This window comes from Bidens hawaiensis, unplaced genomic scaffold, assembly GCF_021521415.1.
Source record: "Bidens hawaiensis isolate Kalapana, Puna unplaced genomic scaffold, B.hawaiensis_p1.1 tig00027352_1, whole genome shotgun sequence".
Lineage (NCBI taxonomy): Eukaryota > Viridiplantae > Streptophyta > Magnoliopsida > Asterales > Asteraceae > Bidens > Bidens hawaiensis.
Genome location: NW_027494434.1, coordinates 119,510 through 140,798, shown reverse-complemented (window position 1 = coordinate 140,798; position 21,289 = coordinate 119,510). Strand labels below are relative to the sequence as shown.

The 21,289-nt window shown below is 40.7% G+C and overlaps 1 protein-coding gene across 2 annotated transcripts; it reads right to left on the bottom strand.

Annotated features, from left to right (window-relative positions):
* Window positions 1–1,515: 1,515 nt before the first annotated feature.
* LOC143575380 (sodium/proton antiporter 1) lies at window positions 1,516–7,567 on the bottom strand. 2 transcript variants are annotated; one of them, XM_077059781.1, is made up of 11 exons: window positions 7,536–7,567; window positions 6,885–7,042; window positions 6,646–6,774; window positions 5,613–5,789; window positions 5,254–5,360; window positions 4,709–4,829; window positions 4,528–4,589; window positions 3,638–3,940; window positions 2,433–2,727; window positions 2,223–2,355; window positions 1,516–1,748 (listed from the first exon to the last, which is right to left on the bottom strand). In XM_077059781.1, the coding sequence occupies exons 3-10, from the start codon at window positions 6,763–6,765 to the stop codon at window positions 2,239–2,241; spliced, it is 1,302 nt and encodes a 433-aa protein (XP_076915896.1). In that variant the 5' UTR covers window positions 6,766–6,774; window positions 6,885–7,042; window positions 7,536–7,567; the 3' UTR covers window positions 1,516–1,748; window positions 2,223–2,238. The 2 variants fall into 2 exon arrangements, with proteins under 2 accessions (XP_076915896.1, XP_076915895.1); XM_077059780.1 differs by lacking the exon at window positions 1,516–1,748 and having other exon boundaries at window positions 2,083–2,355.
* Window positions 7,568–21,289: the final 13,722 nt, after the last annotated feature.

Here is a 21,289-nt window from a genome sequence, read left to right as displayed (position 1 = left end):
TATTTGAGAGTTAAATTTTAAAATGTTAGTGTAACACGTTATATACTTGATTAATCTCTTAGAAAATGATTAACACACTTAAAAAGTCGGGTTCCGTATATTCTCTTACACATGCACAAATAACAAAGAATTAAAAATGCTAATTACTGAACAAAATAATCAAAATGTGTAGAATTTAAAAATTATGATATCATTGTTTTGTTTTGGGGAGTGGTGGATCCACTATTTATTTTGCAAGTTGAGTTAGTAAATTGTATTTTTTTAAGGGTTTATGTATTAACAAGTTTAAATATTGAAAAGGTAACAAACATATTCTAAATATAACATTTGTATATTATTAGAGATAACTTTATATATTCACTTCAAAACTCGAATAATAGAATATTATCCAACACATAAGTATTTTTCATATTTATGACAAATATTTTTATAGTGGTTATAACATAAACTATATTTAATATAGTTGATATATTTTTTTAATTAGGTACATATGATATAATATTTGATTTAGTTTATATGAAAATTTATAGACTTGAAGGGTGAAGAAAGTAATGAGTTGAGATTTAGAGGACATATGCTAGGTAAAAGATAAAATAAGAAAAAAGAAAATGATGGAGAGGAGTGAGTTCTTCCTAACTTTAAATTGTGTGTGGTGCTGATCGGGTGCTCATTAACATTATAAAGAGAAATATTAAGAAATGAAGTGACTACATGTTAGATATATAATGTCTACTCAAATATAAAGTGATTACATGTTAGAATAAAGAAGATTTTAGTTGGATATTGTATTAGTATTGGTTGAGTTTGTTAGAAGATAGAATTGGACTTTTAGTTAATATAAATACATAGCTATGTGTTATATTACAAAAGGGGGGAAAAACACGTTTTCAATATACCTTTTCTCTTTGGATTAAGTTATAGTTTAGTTTTAATCTCTTGACGATACTAGAGCCATGTAAATTGACCCGTTAGCAGGGGTGCAAACAAGCCGTGTCGCTTGCTAGCTACTTGAGGTTGAAGCTAAACCATCAAAAAACTCGATATGAGCCTTATATAGTCCGAGATCGAGCCTTGCATGAGAATATTGTTTAGACTCGTCGAGCCTCATATATATAAGATTCAGCCTTTTTGGGCTTTTATATATTGATATCACATTGCACAGTCCAGCCCAAGCCGAGGTTAGGCTCATTTAAGGGAGCATGAGCCTAAGCTTGAAAAAACGACTCACAAAGCCGAGCTCTTGTAAGTGAAAACAAGCCTAGCTTGGGCTCGACTCGGCTCGGCTTGTTAACAAAGTAAGTATATCCCCAAACTACAAATCATGTTGTCTCGTAGATCGATTTTATGCCTGCATGCCTTTCCAGAACACAATTTGATTTGAGACCGTGATTTGTAATGTAATGTATGTTTATAGCGTGCTATGCGGTGGGATATACAGGGCTTGATTGATTGATTGTTTGTGCATCGTTTGATTCAATAGTTGCTGATATATTGCTATGGAATGTACCTAAATGTATTCAGACCTCTGCCTCCTATTCCTCCACCTTTTAAAAGGAGTTAAAACTTGTAAATATAATTCAACTTCTAATGAGATATGACACACTGGGATGGACCCGGACAAAGACATCAAAGTCCAAAACGGGTAGAGTATTCACAACATTGCCAGCATGGCCCAAGTCGGTCGTCTCAAAAGGGTGCAGAGATGGTAAACATCTAACCGGGCGAGGCCTGGCAAAGCAGAGATGGACCTATTCAAATTCAACCCTACCGGACAAAGAATAAAAGACTCCTCTAGACCACATAGATCAAGACCCGGGCTTCAACTACTTATTTACAACGAGGTTATATAATTTTAATCCCGTGTTAATCCATAAGTACTCATGGTCAAACTTTTGTATATACATTTAGGTTTAGCATCAACGAGTTTAATATCAAATACAAGTATGATAAATATCTTATCTAATTAGCTATCGAAATCAATTTGTTAAGAACATAACTTTGATATCTTAAACGTTATTAAAGCTCTTCCAGTGTCTCTTCATGTGGTTTTGCACTTCACCTAATGCTAAAGGTCCGAGTTTAAGCCGAATTTATATTATTTCTAGAAAGGTTGAATCAACTTCTAGACAAACCAACCGGCTCAAGTCAAGCTTTTCTCATACACACAACAAAACTACATACAATTGGGCCAATATTATTAAAACACTTCTATCAACACTTACTCCAAACCATCTTGGTTCATGAACCCGAGATGAATGGAATATTAGCAGCTATTGTAGGAGAGAAATGCAGATTTTGAGATGCTAAATACGCTGCAATCCCCGCAGCATAACCAGCAAAAGCAAAACCACTTGCCTGGAAAACCAATAAAATCTTACATTAATATCAGTTATTGACTATAAGTATATAACCAATGTTCGAATAGAACATACCTTTCTTAAATACCAGAAAAAGTCGACCTTTTCCATTCCCATTAAAGCAACACCAGCCGCAGATCCAATAACAAGCATGGAACCACCAGTGCCGGCACAAAACGCGACTAACTGCCAAAATTGGGAGTCTTGAGGATAAGATGAAAGGTCATACATCCCCATGGCTGCAGCCACCAATGGAACATTATCTATAATCGCTGAAACTACCCCTATCGCGCTTGCAATCAACTCGCTACTGGGAATATGGGCATCAAGGTAATTTGCTATTTCTCTAAGAAGCCCTGCTGCCTCCAAGCTTCAAGATATAAGTTAATAGTCAGAAGTCTGATCCACATTTCTATTTTAACTTGTCCCGAAGAATTGTCCACTTTAAAAAAATAGATAGTTATTAATTTCCCATTATACCCTTAACAACCTTTATCATTAAAGTCTTTCAAGTTCTTTCCTAAAAAGAGGAAGAAAAGCAGAGGTTGTGACAAGTTAAAACAACTTTGTTACGGGTCAGGTTGACCCAGAACACCCTTTGCCTAATCTTTTAAATATATGATTTTCTTTTGGGCTCAAACCTAACCAAAACCGCAAATTTCGGTTTTCCGGATCTCGGTTTTTCGTATGGGTTTATTTCGGTTATGGGCCAGCTTTTGGTTTTACATTTAGGTTTGAAATGTTTGGGCCCAAAAATTTCCCAAAACAATGAACTTGACCCTAAAACTTTTGGCCTAATTTTTCTTGTTGATCACTTGCTTACAAATTTGGGCTTATAAAACTCTTGGCCCAAAATAATGAATTGAGCCATAAATCCAATAAATGCCATTCAAACAAGTTCGGCGCGATTCGGTTTTATAGTTCAGTTTGGTTTTAGAACAAGGCATAACCAAAACCGAACCATAATTTTCGGTTCTAAAAAAATGAACGGTCAGTTATTAGTTTGGGTAAGTTGATCTGTTTTTTTACTCATCCCTAACAACTTAAATAATCTAACTTTTTGAATTAAGTAATTTAGTAGGTTGTATGCATTAACAATACACTTCAGATGATGCTTGACACATCTAACCCATTTCATTTTTAGCTATTTTATTTTATTATTTTACCAATCTGACCCGCTAGAAAAACCCTTAATTTATTTCATCCATTTGGCCCGTTGAGGAAAAAACAAATCGACTCATTTATCACCCCTTATGAAAAAGTGATCTTAAAGGCATTACCTACTAACAGAGAGAAGAATTCCAAGGAAGAAAAGAGCTCCTTGAGTATCGATACGTGATAATGCTTGAGGTACTTTTAAACGTTGTCTTTCTGATTCCCCATAGTGGATTGCATCCGTTAATATCCAAAGAACTCCAAGCCCAAATAGCATGCCCAAATAAGGAGGCAAGCCCGTTAAAGATTTGAAAATTGGAACAAATACTAATGCCCCAATTCCGACTGCAAATACAAGTTGCCCACGTGGCGCCATTTGTTCAGATGCCAAAACATCATCTGTATTCTGTCCCTTTCCATTAACTTCACTAAAAAACATAAAAAAACTTGCTCAGTTAATGTGTTGTACAAGTTATAATCCAGCAAGTAAATCTTGTAGAACCCACTTTTTGTAACTACAAAAACCAAGTTATAAATAGTGAAGTTTTCAAGTTTTATAGATTGGCCAAGAAGTTTTACAGGTCATGAATATTGTAGATATCAATTTTAAAGATTGGCCCCAAAAACAGAAACCAAGTTATGAATAGTAAGTTTTCAAGTTTTACAGGCTGGCCACAAAGTTTTCAAGTTTTATAGATTGGCCGTAAAACTTTTGTATATGGTTTTCAAGTTTTATAGATCAACCACGAAACTTTTCTCCTTAAAAGTTTGGCCACAAAGTTTTTCTATAAATAGCAACTTATGAATAGGATAGTTTTCACCCTTTCTAAACTGATCACAAAACTATTGTAATTTGAAATTTGGCCACAGCTTTTTTTATATAACTTATTTTTTAAAAATCGATCACAAAACTTTAGTACTTTGAAGTTTGGCCACACTTTTTTTAAAGGTCTATTGAGGTGTCTACCATCTCGTTATCTAAGAAAAACCTTTTCTTTTATCAAAAGGTAAGCACCTTGAGAAGGACATGAGGGCCAAAGGAACTGCAAGAGAAACCACACTAGGCACAAATAGGCCCTGTAATTACATAAATAGAACCAAGATTAGTTTTTTTTTTTTTTTTTTTTTGATAAAATAATTAGCTAATTAATTATATGTTCTTCCAAAAAGAAACTAGGTTTAAGAAAAGGAGAGACCGTCATTGTTGGCAATGTGGATATTTGGCCATGTATCCAAAGCATAGTGGTTGTTACATCACCAATAGGAGTCCATGCTCCACCTGCATTTGCTGCTATTACAACTACAGCACCAAGCAACCTGTTATTAAACATCACACTTATCAAATTACATGCATGTGGAAATTCTGAAAAAAAAAAAGAAATAGCATTAGTTTCAAAAATATAATAACTAAAAATCGTGTTCACCCATTCCATAGTAGGTAAAATAATCAGTAACTTATAACAGTTTGTTTCACTGAATAAACAAATAGGAACACTTTATAGTTAAGTTTTAAAAGTTACACGAAATAATCATGCAAAAAAAGAGCAGGGAGTTATCAGTTATGCATGAATTCATCGAAAGCCCATATAGGGCATTCTTGACAATTATCCTTTTTAGTAACTCAAAATATGTCTCTTGCAAAAAAAGTTCTATTTTTTTTTATTTCAAAATAATTCTTGTGCAATTCTTTATTATAGTAGATAGAAAAAAAAACACAGATAATTTAGCTACAATTACATACTTTCGGTATTCTGATGGAGGTACCAATTTCCTCAATAAAGAAACCATAACTATTGTTGATGTGAGGTTATCAAGCACTGAGCTAAGGAAGAAAGTCACAAACCCAACCTGAAATCATCATCAATGTTTATATATGATAAAGAAAATAATGATGATTATGTCATCATTTGGATAAATGGACACATGTTTAAGCATGAATTGGCCTTCAGCTACCAAATACGTTAAGTTTAAACATATATATTTGAAAAATGGAGAGAAATATTTTGAAGGAAGATGGCTACTGTTTGAAATTTTGAATGCTTGAAATGAATATTATAACCGTTTAAAAAATAATAACAATAACAATAACAAATTACTAACCACCCACAGGAGGGAACGTGGTTTACGAGTGGTAATATTGTCAGTAACCAACTTAAATCCTTGATGAGCATCAACTATTTCCACTATTGTCATTGCACCAAGCAAGAAAAACACTATTTCACTAACTTCTGCTGATGCGTGTGTTAACTCTGCTACAGCTATGTCGGTTGAGGGGGCCTGCATGACAAATTTTGCAAGTTTTGGGCAACAAATGTAAATATTATAACGTGAATAAATATATATGTAGGAATAGAACTTAACAAAAATAAATGGGCATTAAATATGTGGAGGTCACACATATATTAAAACAAATTTATAGGCCACCCAAATATGTATTTGGTTTCATTTATACCAAATTTGGTCAAAAACATGAAAATTATACCAAATATTTAGAAAGTGCGAACATACCCTTGTATAAATCTTTCAGAAGTAACGGTTCAATGTAAAAAACTAGTGTGTATTTCTAATTCTCTAATATTCTGGCATTGCTGATTTTGGTATAAATGAAACTGTATATATAGATGATGATAGTGATAAAAGAACAATTTGCATGAAACAAAAACGAACTTTACACTTCCCCAGTTCCCCATGATTTTAGCAACCATTTTTTAAGTTAGGTGGAAAATAGAAACCAACTTATTTGAACAACCAGCATCAATTTAACAGACTACAACTGTAAATTGTTATGTGCCATGTGCCACTAGTTGATGGTATGCCAGATGCCACATAGGCAAAACTATGTTTATGGGAAAAAAATTCAAAAAATCACTCACAAGTTTGAAAACAGGATACCTTTTCTAAATTTTGTATTAAAAACTAACTAGTAAATGTTACATTAGATGCTACATCGTCAATTATTGATAGATCAGCAAAAAATTATAACTTGGTCCCTAAAATCGGTTATAAAAAGTAAGTTGATTCCTATTTTGCACCTAATTTAAAGTTGGTTGCTAAAATCATGAGAAAATTGTAAAGGTTGTTTCTATTGCATAAAGATCAACTAAAATCCAAACTAAGGATGTTAATGTCTTACTCCAATGCTTCTAATGACCCACAAGCTTACAGCCATTAATAAACCTACTCCACTTTTATTAAAGGCAAGTGACTCTTCAAATATTATGCCAGCATACCCTATTCCAAACAACAATGCCATTGCAAGATCCTGCATCAGAAAACATGACAAAACTTATAAAATCAAATCAAATATCAGTTAAATCCGATCATAGTATTATCAAACATGTAACAAGCAATGAGATTATGAAAAGCACACACCTGGTTTGCAGCCACCCATGAATGATTAATCGCAACCGCCCCTGTTGCAGCAGCTCCAAATATAGCCAAAGCTTTTAATAAATCCGTTTTTGGCTGGTAAGTAGCTTCATATTCTTGTGAGCTTGTTTCATCCACTGAACATAAAGGATCACAAGCTCCTGTTGATGTTATATCCTAATGTTGAAAATGAATTAATCATCAATATTTAGCCTAACAATTCCAGAAATCTAACGGTAAATTACTGATACATGTGTGAAAATTGCAGGGCTTGTATTAACCGTAGGTTGATTATTCAAGTTTGCTTTATAGTTCTATTTCAGTCTAATGTTAAGTGGAAGCTGTGTATGTATTTCAGTCTACTCAAGTTTGTTTTACAAATGGACTATTTACTTTCTAACTACATGGATTTTTGAAAGCTCAGACCGTGAAACCAAACCGGAACCAAACTGTTAGTAATAAAAACTGCGAAAACCGAACCGTCAGCAACCGTATTGGTAATTAAACTGTGTTGTACAAAGTTATGATGGAACTTAATGCTGCTAATCATCCATTTTTAAGCTACTCAGTCAATGAGCGAACTGATTAATTACGGATTAAAGATCACAATACAGATCTAGGTTAAGAAATGAGTGGATATTAATTAAGTAAGACCTGAAACTGGTTATCGGCATTAGGTTTAGGCTTAGGTTGAATTGAAGATGAGCTTGTAGTATTATCTCCTCCTCCACCTCCACGTGCCTTATCTTCTGCACGTGCCAGAACTCCATTCTTCCTTTGCTGCGATAATAATAATAATAATTTGGATGTTAAGAGAGGCGGTGGCGGAGGTAACGATGATGATGCGATGTATGAGCCTTGGTGGTTTCTGAATTGGGGATTTAAGGAGTGAGAGACTGTTCTAAGTGGAAGCAGACTGCTACAAGACATTCAGACGGTTGTCTTTATTACCACTACGGCCGGAGGTTACGGTGATGGTGGTGGTTGACGGTGGCTGAGGCGTTGTTGGGATTATCGCACAGTAAGATTTGAGAGGCCAAATTTTGTTTCTAACTAGCTATTAAAAGTACACACGTGTAGGCGGTCAACTTTAAAAAAACTGGTCAACATAATGACTTATTATTTTTTTAAATAAAAATGTGAGTGACTCAAGTGTGTAGAATTAATTGGTTGGAAAAACGTTGGCTCCAAATTCAAAGGGGCTTCTTCTTGTTTTGCGCTCGTGTTGACGGTGATGAATGTCTTGGTTGAGTAGATGTTGGTGAGGTTGCAAGGGCGCACCCTTTACGATTAGTCTTAAGTTAATATATCGTGGTATTGACATAGAGAAATAAATGTAAGCTTTAACCATTCAACTAGAAAACAAAAAGAAACAACTTACTTTTTAGGTATCACAAGTGTACTTGTGGCGAAGCGGATTAAATGCATTATTTGTTCAAAAGCTATCGCAATTACGATGAGTATGCTACGGGAATTGGTCGGTATCATTTCGATTTGTAACTATAAAAGTTTTCATTATCAAAATTGAAAGGACAAAAAGTAAACATGGAAATTGAACCGACAAAATTATCATTACTAAAGTTGATGTGTCAAAAAGTAAAGATGTGATTTGAAAGGGGAAATGTATTATTACAAAAGTTGAGGGGCTTAAAAGTTAATATGCGTGTATTATTCTTGCGCACGAGTCATTTTAATTTTTTTTGCATCGTTGTAGTTTTATATTGGATGCTCGGAGATGTAAGTCCGACGTCGGTTGAGAGGGAGAACAAAGCCCTTATTGTAAGGGGAGAGAACCTTATCTAGCAAGATGTGCTTTGCCCTGACAAATAATTCGTTGCGTGAAAACAAAACCGTTAGTTCTTGTATGGGCAATATAGTGGAGACAAAGCGGACAACATTTTAGCACAATTACTTAATTTGTCACAAATTGTATCGAAACCAGGGGCTGGCTAGTGTGCCATCGAGGACACTGGACTCTAAAAGGGGGTGAAGTGTAAATTTAATATCGGTTGAAAAGGAGAACGAAGGCTTCCTTATAAAGGGGGTGGAAACCTTCTCTAGCAAGATGTGTTTTGCCCAGACGAGGAATTCCTTAAGTAAAAAATAAAACCATGAGCACCTAGATAGACAACCCATAAAAACAAAACAAACCATTTCCTGTCACGGTTTACTTGAGCTTTTACATAGTTATATACTTGAAATATCACGTCCTCACTTTATATTCGTGAATTATGTTCAATGTCTTGAAATACTTTGTACTTATACTTGACAAAACTTTTAAAAAATTTATATAATAATAAAAGTGGGAGGAACATGCATTAGTGTTTTGTACATTATGCATTCAAGTTTGTACCATGTAATATTCTTTTTTTTTACTTTTGGTCCATACACTTTTTCATAGTTTACAAGTATGTCACAAAATATTTTTACAATTTCAACTTTAGTGTCCTATACTTTTCATCTTATACATTTTTTTGTTTAACGTTTACGTTTGAATTTAACGAGTTAACGCGCTGCGACACGTGTGTGGTTGAACGGTATTTCTATTTTCCCGTTTAACAGCCACATCGCAACGCGTAGATGTTAAGTTGACTTAGTTATATCTTTTTTATATTTTATGTTTCGGTCTAATTTTTGTGTGTTAACACGATACAATGAGCGTGTGTGGTTCAACGTTTTTACGTCTACTTTTTGTCCAGTTTTCTTAACGGTTAACGTAAGTTACTGACTGCGGGAGAGGGTATGACAAATGAAGGCGGTGGTGGTGAAAACTTCATGCTTTTAAGTGGAGTGGATATGTAAATACAAGGTTTTACACCTCCGCCGTAACGCGGGGTGTAAATACTAGTTCTATTATAAAAGGCTGACTAAAAATTATGTACTTTTAGAAAAATTGTTAATTGGTCAATATAAAATATACACGTGAAAATTATACGTTATTACATTACTTTATAGGCAAGAAAAACTTACAAGTCATGAACAAACTTATAAATACATCCAGAGAATGACAATGTAATGTGAAATTATTATATGTTAATAGACCTCATTTGTGAATCGAATAATCGTAAACCATCTAAAAGTTTTGAAATATTTTCTCATCATGCATATTAAATTGGACAATGTAGTTTCGTTTACACAATTTCGTAAATTCCATCCTAATATTTTACTCTTTAACATAAATGAAGAAACACTAATCGACCCCGGGCAGATTACGGATAATCTGGGGGTTAAATAGATGTTTCCCACGAGGGGTTAGGTCCGGCAAAGATGGTTCTTCTGATGACCTGCAAAACAGACACCGTGAGCTCGTCACTGAGAAGGGGGGGGTACCTCCTTGTGACCACCCTCCGGCGTGAGAATCAGACTAGATTGCTCTTGAATATAAGTGTATATTAAGAGAATGATTAGAGCAGATATCAGGTAATATATCAAGATATGAGATATGAGATAAGATCCTACCATTCCAAGGTGTTGGAGTATTTATAGCCGAAGGTAGGTTTCCAAGCAGGTACAGCCGGCTGAATAGTGTTCCTGTTCTGCCAACTGTGGGCTACGCACATGCCATGCTGGTGGTTGGTGGGTAGGCAGCGGCTGATAGTGACCAGGGCGGCTGTGTACTATTCCTGTTCCACCAACTGCAGGCTATGCACGTCCTCCGACAGGTTGGTGAGTAGGCAGCGGCTGATAGTGACATACAGTACAAGAGCGTGCTGCTCGTCATACTGTTGTCAGTGAGCTGTCGTATCTTTGGTCAGATCTTTTGTCCATACCTCGTCAGGTACAGTACAAAAGATCCTCCAGTATCGTACGGACTGGCTCATTTGGGCGGGAGTTTTCCCGGCTTTGTGCGGGAGTGTTCCCGGCTTGCTCACTCCTTCTTCAGGTGACATTACTGAATTATTTAAGAGTTAAGTGCCTTGTGCGTGTAGCCTTGCTGCGCGGGTAGCCTTCCCTGATGGCTAGTATCCGTTGCTGCGGGAACAGGCGGAGTACGTCGACCATTGAGAGGCTTTTCCTGCGGGAACAGCTTGCGTACTGCGCGTAAGGACGTCACGTCTCTGAGCATGGTGGGTCCTGCGGATCCAGTTGGTTTCTGCGCAGACGTCTCTCTTCAAGGTGAGTATTTGCGAGTTTAGCCTTTGCGCAGACGTCCCTGTTGCAGGTGAGTCTTGCGGGTTCAACTGCGCAGACGTCCCTCTTTGAGGTGAGTCTTGCGGGTCCAACTGGGCTTTGCTGGGACCTACCTCTTCAATAAAATAATCATCTTGTGTAAAAAAAACAATGATATTAATGAATTGTTTGTATTAAGGTGTGTGTTGTGATGTCAAAAAAGGACTATTCCTCATAAGGGGTTAATTGGTTGCCAACTTGTGATTCACAAGGTCAGGTCCCATGCAATATGTGCTCCACTTTTTTTTTGAGGTTGTACAGTTTGACCTTTCAGAATATATTTACAAATCCATTTAATTTCATGTTATGCAATAACCGAATTTATTACTTGGTCATCAGATTTGTTACATTGTATAGTCCATCGATTTGTCTTTTGTATGAGTTCCTAATTTCTTACCTATATTATGTTTCCTGAATCTTGGAACTGTCACTATCGATTTGTCATGGTCTAACGAGTAAATAGATAGACGATAGTGATAGTGTTAAGTTTCGGTTGACCTCCTTCACAAGTTTCAACAAGCACATCATTAGAGTGTCAAGAAAGCTGGTCGAAAATAATCCATGATCCAAAATAATCTCTATTCAAAATTTTGTATCTCCTTTACTTTTTAATTAACTTTCATTCACTTGAACTATCTATGGGTTTGTGTTATTAATGAGAGCTTTCAGACGAACTAAAATATGTTCAAAATAGAGCAAAATTGAAAGAGACAATGAAGCTCGAAGTAAGGTGTTTGAAATGATTGCACAAGGTGTTTAGTTTATACTTTAGCATCGATATATTGTAATCTTATCGTGTCAAATAAAAACAATTTACTACTCATGAGTCATGAGAGAAGTGGTATGTTTTAAAAGCGATAAGTTACTTTTGGAATTTTGTATGAGAAGAGTTACAACTAAATAGTGCTAGTATTATTCAACTTTAACGAGCTAATATACTGACTGAAGAAACACTAACCAGACCCCGGGCAGATTACTGGTAACCTGGGGGTTGGAGAGCTGTTTCCCACGAGGGGTTAGACCCTTGGAAGATGGTTCTTCTGATAACCTGCAAAACAGACACCGTGAGCTCGTCACTGAGAAGGGGGGGTTCCTCCTTGTGACCACCCTCCGGCGTGAGAATCAGACTAGATTGCTCTTTAAATATAAAAGTATATTAAGAGATTGCTAGAGCAGATATCAGGTATATATGATAAGATAAGATGTTGTAAGATGATCATACCATTGGGGTATTTATAGCCGAATGTAGGTTTCCAAGGGGTTTAGCCGGCCCAACACGCTACCAACTGTAACCTATGCACGTGCCCTGCCTGTGAGTGGTGGATAGGTAGCGGCTGACACAGAGCAGGCGTGTCGTGCACTCTTCCTCTTCTGCCAACTACAGGCTAGGCACGTGGTATGGCAGGAGTTGGTGGGTAGGCGGCGGCTATTGGTCACAGTGCTGTGGCGTGCTGTCTGCCATGCTGCTGTCAGTGAGCTGTCGCATTCTTGGTCAGATCTTTTGTCTGTACCTCGTCAGGTATCACACAAAAGATCCTCCATACGGACTGGCTCATTTAGGCGGGAGTTTTCCCCCTCCCGCCTTTGCTCATTCCTTCAGGTGACACTGGGAGAGTTAAGTGCCTTGTGCGTGTAGCCATGCTGCGCGGGTGGCCTTCCCTAATGGCTTGTATCCGAGGCTGCGGGGACAGGCGGAGTCCTTCACCATTGGGAGGCATTTCCTGCGGGACCAGCTTGCGTACTGCGCGTAAGGACGTTACGTCTCTGAGCATGGTTGGTCCTGCGGATCCAGTTGGTCTCTGCGCAGACGTCCCTGTTTAAGGTGAGTCTTGCGGGTCCAACTGGGCTCTGCTGGGACCTACCTCTTCAAGTCCCCCCAGTCCAATGTTCTTCTCATGAGTGTTTAATAAAATGAGGTGAACTTTTGGACTTGAGCAAAGGGTTTTGAAAAGGGTTTTGTAAGGTTTTCCATGGGGATTCTTTCCGCGGAAGTCCTTGTCACTTGCAGAAATGCCCGAGTTTCCTGCTTGGTCTTTGGGTATGATGCGGGTAGGTCTGTAACCTCCTCGCAAGTCAGGAGCATTGAGTCCCAGTTGTATGTATTTTCCATGAGGTTTTGGTAGTTTTGAACATAGTGATCAATTATGTTAAGACCACCAATTCCATCTTGGAGCTTCAAACAACGTAGTTCTCGACGTTCCCGCTATGCGGGGATGTTATTTCCGTTTCCGCAAGCATTGCCCAGAAGATCCTTCTTGGTTTCAATTCCCAGCGGAGCGCTAGGTATGTGAAGGGTTTTGCCTTAACACTGTACCTGTGCTCGTCTTACGGTTACTTTACTTCCAAGGTATTCCTGGCGTCAATTCCCTGCGGGTGCTAGGTATGTGAAGGGTTTTGCCTTTACACTGTACCCGCACCCGTCTTATAGTTACTTGGTTGCCGAGGTACTTGGCTTCAATTCCCTGCGGGTGCTAGGTATGTGAAGGGTTTTGCCTTAACACTGTACCCGCATCCGTCTTACGGTTACTTGTTCAAGGTTTTCTTGGCTTCAATTCCCTGCGGGTGTTAGGTATGTGAAGGGTTTTGCCTTAACACTGTACCCACAGCCGTCTTACGGTTATTTGTTTGCCAAGGTTTATTTGGCTTCAATTCCCTGCGGGTGCTAGGTATGTGAAGGGTTTTGCCTTTACACTGTACCCGCATCCGTCTTACGGTTACTTGCTTGCCAAGGGGTAAGGGGTATTTTCCCGCTTACTTTTTAATATTTTCGAATTTTGAATTTTGAAATTCGAAGAGTTGGTGAAAAGATAAGTCCAAACCTCTGAAACGTCGTGCGACGGTTTCTTCTGACTGTGTCAGGACGTGCAGGGAGTTATGGTGACGTGACAGAACATGGTCATTCCAGTTGCTTTTTCAGGCGCGTGGGCACGGGATTTCGGGCGCGTAGCCGCGAAATCTCTGGCATACGTCCTTGTGACAGATGTTGCCAGCTTGCTTTTGCCACGCGTCATAGTTTCATTGCACCTTTGATTTCTCTCTCTTCCGTATTAAATTCATCGCATTAATTGCGATTACTATATAAAGGGGGAGAGGGTTATTTGCAATTCACACTTTTCACTTTCATCTCTTCTTCTCAAGTAATTTCCGGCGAATTTTTCTGTTCAGTAAAGCATTACCCTGAAATCTCTTTTCATCTTTCTTCCACCATGTCTTCTCATGATGCTGATGACCAGAAGACTGCTGGCGAATGCCAGTGCTCTCTTCCTGTCGATCTGTACCAGTATATCGTCAGGAAGTTCATGCTCGAGTCTCTCGAGCCTGAGTTTCCTGAACCCCACCATACTGTGTACGATGCCCCTAGTGGCAAGATCGGGGTTTATGCTGCATTCTTTGTCTACGGAAACCTTAGGTTTCCGTTGACAAAGTTTGTGTACCGTGTCCTGGAGAGGCACGGTGTGCACCTGACAGAGGTGCACCCCATGGCCATTGCCAAGGTCCGGCACTTTGAGTGGGTGTGCCGGATACTGGGCCTTGAGCCCCTCGTTGACCGTCTGATGACCTTCTACACTTGGAGGTGCATCCAGGGGTGGTACACTCTTACAACCCGTATCAAGGGTTTAAAGATTTGTACCACCGAGCGGAGTCTTCGCTCATGGAGAAGAGAGTTCTTCTTCATATCCGCTCGCGCCATCCCCATCGCCATGAAGTTCAAGAATGGCCAGGCGCTTCCGAACCTTCCCGCCCTCAACTACGAGGAGGCGGAATGGTTCTCGAAGATATCCCGGGTCCAGTCCCCGGTTTTCCGTTTTCCGGAGTCGGCGATGGTGATGCTGGGGATGAGCCGGGTGTGGAAGGCGGCGAATGCGGATAAGGTTCCGATCGTCCTTGAATATGGTTCGAACTCTGTCCCTTATGGTACGTCTTGTTTCATTTTGCTGACTTCGATTTTTTCTAACTTTCTTGTTGATTTCAGAGGGGAACGATCTTCAGTCGCTCCTGAACCCGCGGGAGGAAGATGGTCCCGCGCGGATGGGTACTCGTGCTCTGGACGAGAACGAGTTGCCCATCTTAGAGCAGACCGCGGGTCGGTTCGTGGAGGTTTACCCGCCAGGCCAAGAGATCCTGAGCCACCGACGGCCAGGTAAGCCTATCTTCTACCCTGAACCTCTCAATGCTGTGCCTGCTGCTGGAGTTGACATTTCTTCTTCTGAGGAATCCGCAGAAGGTCCTCCACTGGTGCGGAAGAAAAAGGCTGCCGTCGGGAAAGGCAAGGAGAAGGTGGCCTCTACGGCCGACCCGGTAGTCCTATCTGACTCGGAGTCAGATAGTGCAGAGGTGGCGGGGAAGCCCGGTGGTGAGGAGACCACCGCTCCGGAGGCTGTAGCTGTTACCTCCGGGGAGGCAGCGACGACGACGGTTACCGGTGTCAAGAGGCCGGCTCCATCGGGTTCGCCCCCGCTCGTCCGTACGTTCAAGCTCAAGAAACCCCGTAAGTACCCCCATAATTCTTGTCTAGATTTGTTGTTTCAAATAAATTTTTCTAACACTTTTGCTTGTGCAGGTGTGGATGTTGACGCATTCCAGGGTGGAGTTGGAGCAAGTATTCCCCCGCCAATGAGGGAAGGCTCGGTCAGCCTTCCCGAGGCATCGACCCAGGCGTCTGCGCCTGCTTCCGTTGGTTCCAGCCTTCCTGAGGCTGTTCCAGCTGAGAAGGTGTCTCCGCCGGCCGTGAGTGCAATTTTTACAGCATCTTTCACGGAGCCGGCGGTTACTGTTGCTGAGGAGGCGACGCCAACAATGGCTACCACAGCGGCTGCCACTATACCTGCGCCACCGGCACCGACGGCCGGACCATCAGATACGCGCCGGGCTTCCCGCCGATCTATGCCACCTTCCCATCTGCCTGACCTGTTGGATGGATTTCCTTTAGGTTCAGGTGATGGGTTTGGCGGCTATCGGCCTGTTATTGACCCTACAGGTACGTAGGGTTCTTTTTCCTTTGTATATTTTTGTCATCTTTTCCTAACTGCCTTTGTTTCTTTTGCAGTGTCGGATTCCAATGAAGTGTATGTTCCAAGATGGAACATACGCCGAGGAACAACCCTTCGCACCCCTGTGGAGTGCGTGGATTGGGCTCGCCACGCTGCTCCTCATGGTGCGTTGGGGGAAGCCATGGCTAGCTACCAGGAGGGTAGGCTAACCAATGAGCTTCGGGTTCTCCAAGCCCGGATGCAGCCCCGCGTCGAGCTGCTTTGTCGTGAAAACGACAAGTTAAAAGCAGCTCGCGCCAAAGAAATATCTGAGACGCGGGCTCTGCGGGAGGAGAACCGGCAGTTGGCCGCTGCCGCCGCCGAGAAGGAGAGAGCATTCAAGGCCCTCGAGGTTGAAGTCCAGGCGCGACTCGAGGCCCGCTCCAAGGCCGCCCAAGCTGTGAATGAACAGCTTCGGCTGGCTAAGGAGACTGCGCGAAACTCAATTGAGAGGGCTGCCAAGGCTGAAGCTGTTGCTGAGCCGCTTCGCGAAGAGAATGAGCAGCTTAAATGCAAATTAAAGGCTCTTCAGCATGCTCATGACGCCTTGGCAATGGAAGATGCCAAGAAGCTGCAGGAGATCCTTGACCAGAGGGGGGTGCTTGACCGCACTGAAAGGAAACTCAAAAGCGTCGAAGAGGCTGCCGCCAAGGAAGTTCAACTTGCCAACCTTGATAAAAGCGGAGCCGAACGTGCTTACAAAGAAAGTCAAGCTACCCTCCAATGGCTGCTTCGAGAAGCGTTGCCTCAGGTATCTTTATCTTTTTCTTTACGCTTTCCGCTCGTAATTAGAAAATGTTCTTTGTATTCTTTTGTAGGTTGTGCGTCGGGTCCTTTCTGAGACCTCTTATGACGATGCGATGAGCGCAGCCCTCAACGCTTCTCATGAGGATGGGGAGAAGACTGGCTTCCTGCTTGGTCTAGGGTTTGCTGAGAGAGGCTTTCCGCCCTCCAACTTCCCTTTATTCAATGTTAATACTGAAGCTGCTTATGACCAAGCTGTGAACCAGTACGCTGCCTTCCCGCATCCAGTGGTGGAGAAGGTGAATGAAGCTGCTGCTGCTGATGATGGGCTAAACATCCTTAAGGCTTTCCTTGGGCAGCCGCTCTCTGACGGTGCTGGTCCAAGCGGAGGTGGCCCTGAAGCCTGATCCTGAAGATCCCTTCCCACTGCTAGGGTAGACTTAGCTTTGTATAGATTTCTTTTAGGCGGGTAGTTACCCGGCCACTGTTGTAATATATCATTGAAATATACGATTGTTATTCCTTTCATTGGATTCTTTGCTTTATAAACTTATGACTTGCATACTTAGTTTAAAATAGCAATTTTCCAAGTGTTTAGAATAAGAACCTTTGAACGTGGTTGATAGTGGGTTAAAGTTTCGCTTCCTCCTTCGTGATTGTGCGGGTAGAACCGTCACTTGCACTTGGTAGGATGGCTAAACTTTAACTTTTATCTAACCTGCGTGTAGGTTTTTCTTACTTTTTGAGGATAAGTTAACCTTTGAACGTGGTTGATAATAGGTATGAAGTTTTGCTTCCTCTTTCGTGATTGCGCGGGTAGAACCGTCACTTGCACTTAGTAGGATGGCAAAACTTTACCCATACCTGACCTGCGTGTAGGTTTTTCTTACCTTTTTAAGAATTTTGTTTTGAACCGTTCGACGCGCGGTTGTCGATAGGTTAGTGTTCATCTTCCTTTCATGATTCGTGCGGATAGACCGGCACTTTCATTTAATGGAATAATTGAACTCTTCTCCTTCAACTGACCTGCGTGAAGGTTTGCCACGTTATTGGGTTCGTGCGGGTAAGACCGCCTTCCCACGCAACGACTTCACGTAATGTGAATGCCGTCACCAGTGTTGGATAGTTTTAACCGTTCGACGCGCGGTTGTTGATAGGTTAGTGTTCATTTTCCTTTCATGATTCATGCGGATAGACCGGCACTTTCATTTAATGGAATAATTGAACTCCTCCTTCAACTGACCTGCGTGAAGGTTTGCCTGTTGAGGATAAGTTAACCTTTGAACGTGGCTGATAATAGGTGTGAAGTTTTGCTTCCTCTTTCGTGATTGTGCGGGTAGACCCGTCACTTGCACTTAGTAGGATGGCATAACTTTACCCATATCTGACCTGCGTATAGGTTTACCTTTTCCTCTTAAGAATTTTGAACCGTCCCACGCGCGGTTGTTGATAGGTTGGTGCAGTTCCCTCGAATGATTCATGCGGATAGACCAGCACTTTCATATGGTAACTTTTTTCCCCTTCAACTGACCTGCGTGAAGGTTTATCATGCTTTTTGGGTTCGTGCGGGTAGGACCGCCTTCCCATGCAATGACGTTTTTTGTAATTATGCGGTGAAAACCGGCATATTAGTGTGTACAAAAGTATAAATGTAAATCATCAGCTTCGACGTTTGAAAGAGAATCATTTCCATTAGAAGTGGCTCTTGGCCTTTTCTGTACAAATTGGAATTGATTACATGCAAACTGTGTAATTGAACTCCCTTCCATGTTGGGACAGGAGTGCCATTGAGCCGACACGCACCTGTTTCGGGATCTCGTTCTTTACGCAGCATGTAGTCTCCATATTGAAGCTGATTTTTTATTCATGTTTACCCCAGCCATGGTTCCACACGCACCTGCCTGCCTGCTTAGCTTTTATTTCGCCACGAGGTGTGCGAGCGTCCCATCTCTGACGAATGTTTCGACCATGTCTTTTACGTCTATGCATTCTTCAGTGTTGTGGCCTTTTGTTCTGTGATAGTCACAGTACTTGCTCCGATCAGCATCGTGACGATGTCGGATTACTGGAGGCTTTGGCCATGGGAGCTCTTCAGTAGCAAATATGTCAGTGACGCTTTTGGTAAGTGGCGTCCATCTGGAGTTCCGGTGCAGCTTTACATTATCCCTTTCACCCAATCGGTGCTGTAAGCCGGATGAGGTGTCAAAGTTTACCCTTGACTGCCAAATGCCTTGCTTCCGTTTTTTGTTCAATCGGGCGGTGAGGACGTTGTCCTCTCTCGTCCTCTGGGTGTAAAGGTTTGTGCTCTGCGGAAGGTCTCTACCCAGTTGCTTCTCCGTTTCCGCATAGCGTTTGGCTGCTGTCATGATGCCATCCCATGTGGATGGCATTCCATCTTTACCCGTTAGGGTGCGGATAAGCTCTGGGTCCTGCGCGCCCTGGATGAAGGCTGCGCGAACAAGATCCTCGCTGATATTGCCCAAACTTAACTTCTTTGAGTTGAAGCGAGTGATGAAGTTTGGCAGAGATTCATCTTCTTCCCGTATGCATTTGAGGATTGTCCATTGCTCCTCGGTATACTTTCGCTGCTGGCTGAAGTGTTGGCTAAACTTCTGCTGGAAGTCTGCCCAGTCGTAAATGTGGTTAACCGGTAAACGATCAAACCAAACCCTAGCAGCCCCCACCAGCGTCATTTGAAACATGTAACACCACGTGGGTTCCGTCCAGTTGCTGACGGTTGCCCCTGCTATGAACCTGTTCAAATGGTCGTCTGGGTCGGACATACCATCATAAGTGCCTATGTTGGGCATTTGTTTGGCACTTTTTGGGGCAATTGCTTCCGCAATGTCCCTTGCAAATTTGGACGTTCCCGCATTTGCAACGTTCGGTCTGAACGTTTTGGAGAAGTCTCGTGAACTTCCACCTGTGCTTTTTGGTTTGAAGGCTTGTCCAAAATGCCTTCTCGGTTGGGAGTCCGTTTCCTTACGCTTCCCTTTTGCCCTATGGCGAGGGTTCGCGTCGGAGTCGGATTCCTCCGAGTCATTGTCCAAGTATTCTTCGAATTCGTCGGCCTGTTGGACGGAACGCAAGCGTTCGTCCAACTCAGCTTGGAATTCCTTTTGTCGTGCCTCCGCCCATGCCTTAACTTCATCGAGAGTTTGGCGGGGGAGTCTTGTTCGTTTTTTAAACTGGGTATCGGTGAATCCCAGTGGGCGATTATTTACTGCACTTGTATGAGAAGAGTTACAACTAAATAGTGCTAGTATTATTCAACTTTAACGAGCTAATATACTGACACTTCTAACTTTTGAAATCACGACACCTTAGCACTCCTTTTCTATTTATATTTTAATATATGGCACATTTTGTATAATAAAATTATTATATATATGTTTATTTTGTTTAAAATGTACGTGTTGGAAGACCTCTTACTATGAATGACCAAGTCAAAATTTAGTTATTACGATCGCCGACATGACAACATCATATAAGTTTACAATTATTGTCGCGGGGGCATATCGTGTCATCTTTTTAATAATATTTTTCTTTTATAAAATTATAAAAAAAATTTTTGGAGGATAGCTGTTTCCGATTTGTATTCAGAAAAATCCATAATATATCCATTACCTAATTGGAAACATAAAAACAAAATGTAGGACCATTTTTTCTTTTAAACATGTCTCCCAATTTCCGTTTTTCAACAAAATTTTCCATTCATTCTTTCCATAAATTAATTATTTATTTTGTAAAAAAAATACTTTTTATAAAGTTTTAAATATAAAAAATAAACCCATTCATCCTTGAATCGATGTTATGTTAGTGTGTGTTTGTTTTGAGAATTTTCCTTGACAAACTGGAATAAATGTTATGTTAAGGTTTTCATTTCGTAGTTGTCATCCCGCATTTCCGTCATCACTACCCTAGCTTTTAGAGTACCACCTTCTATTCATCTACTGGTTGTTGTCATCGTCACCTACACCGCCAATATCATGTGGTGGTGGAGATAGCAACAATGATGGTAGCGGCGACAAGTTTTGGTTGGATATGGACAATAAATCAGGTTATCAAGGCGTAGGTTGCAATGGCGGTTGGTATGAAGGGGGTGGGCATGGTGACAACGGGGCGATGAATACACAACTATGGATCAGAGATTCTACTTCATTTAGTCATTCTTCACAATATGTATAAAAATGCGATTTTGTTAGAGCACTCACGTTAGAGTCTCCATATCTTTCTTCATCTCTCCAAATTTTGGAGATTTCATCAAGTTTTCTTATTTATCTGAATCTCCAATTCCATCTCTGTTTTCAAATTATAAAAATTTTGTAACGGTGATTTTATACAACATTTGCTAATTTATCCGGATTATAACCTTACATACAAGAGTTGATAAACATTCTACACACACTGTCTCTTTAAATCTTTGAAGGCAATTCGCTATTTACCGGTTGCACATATGAAACA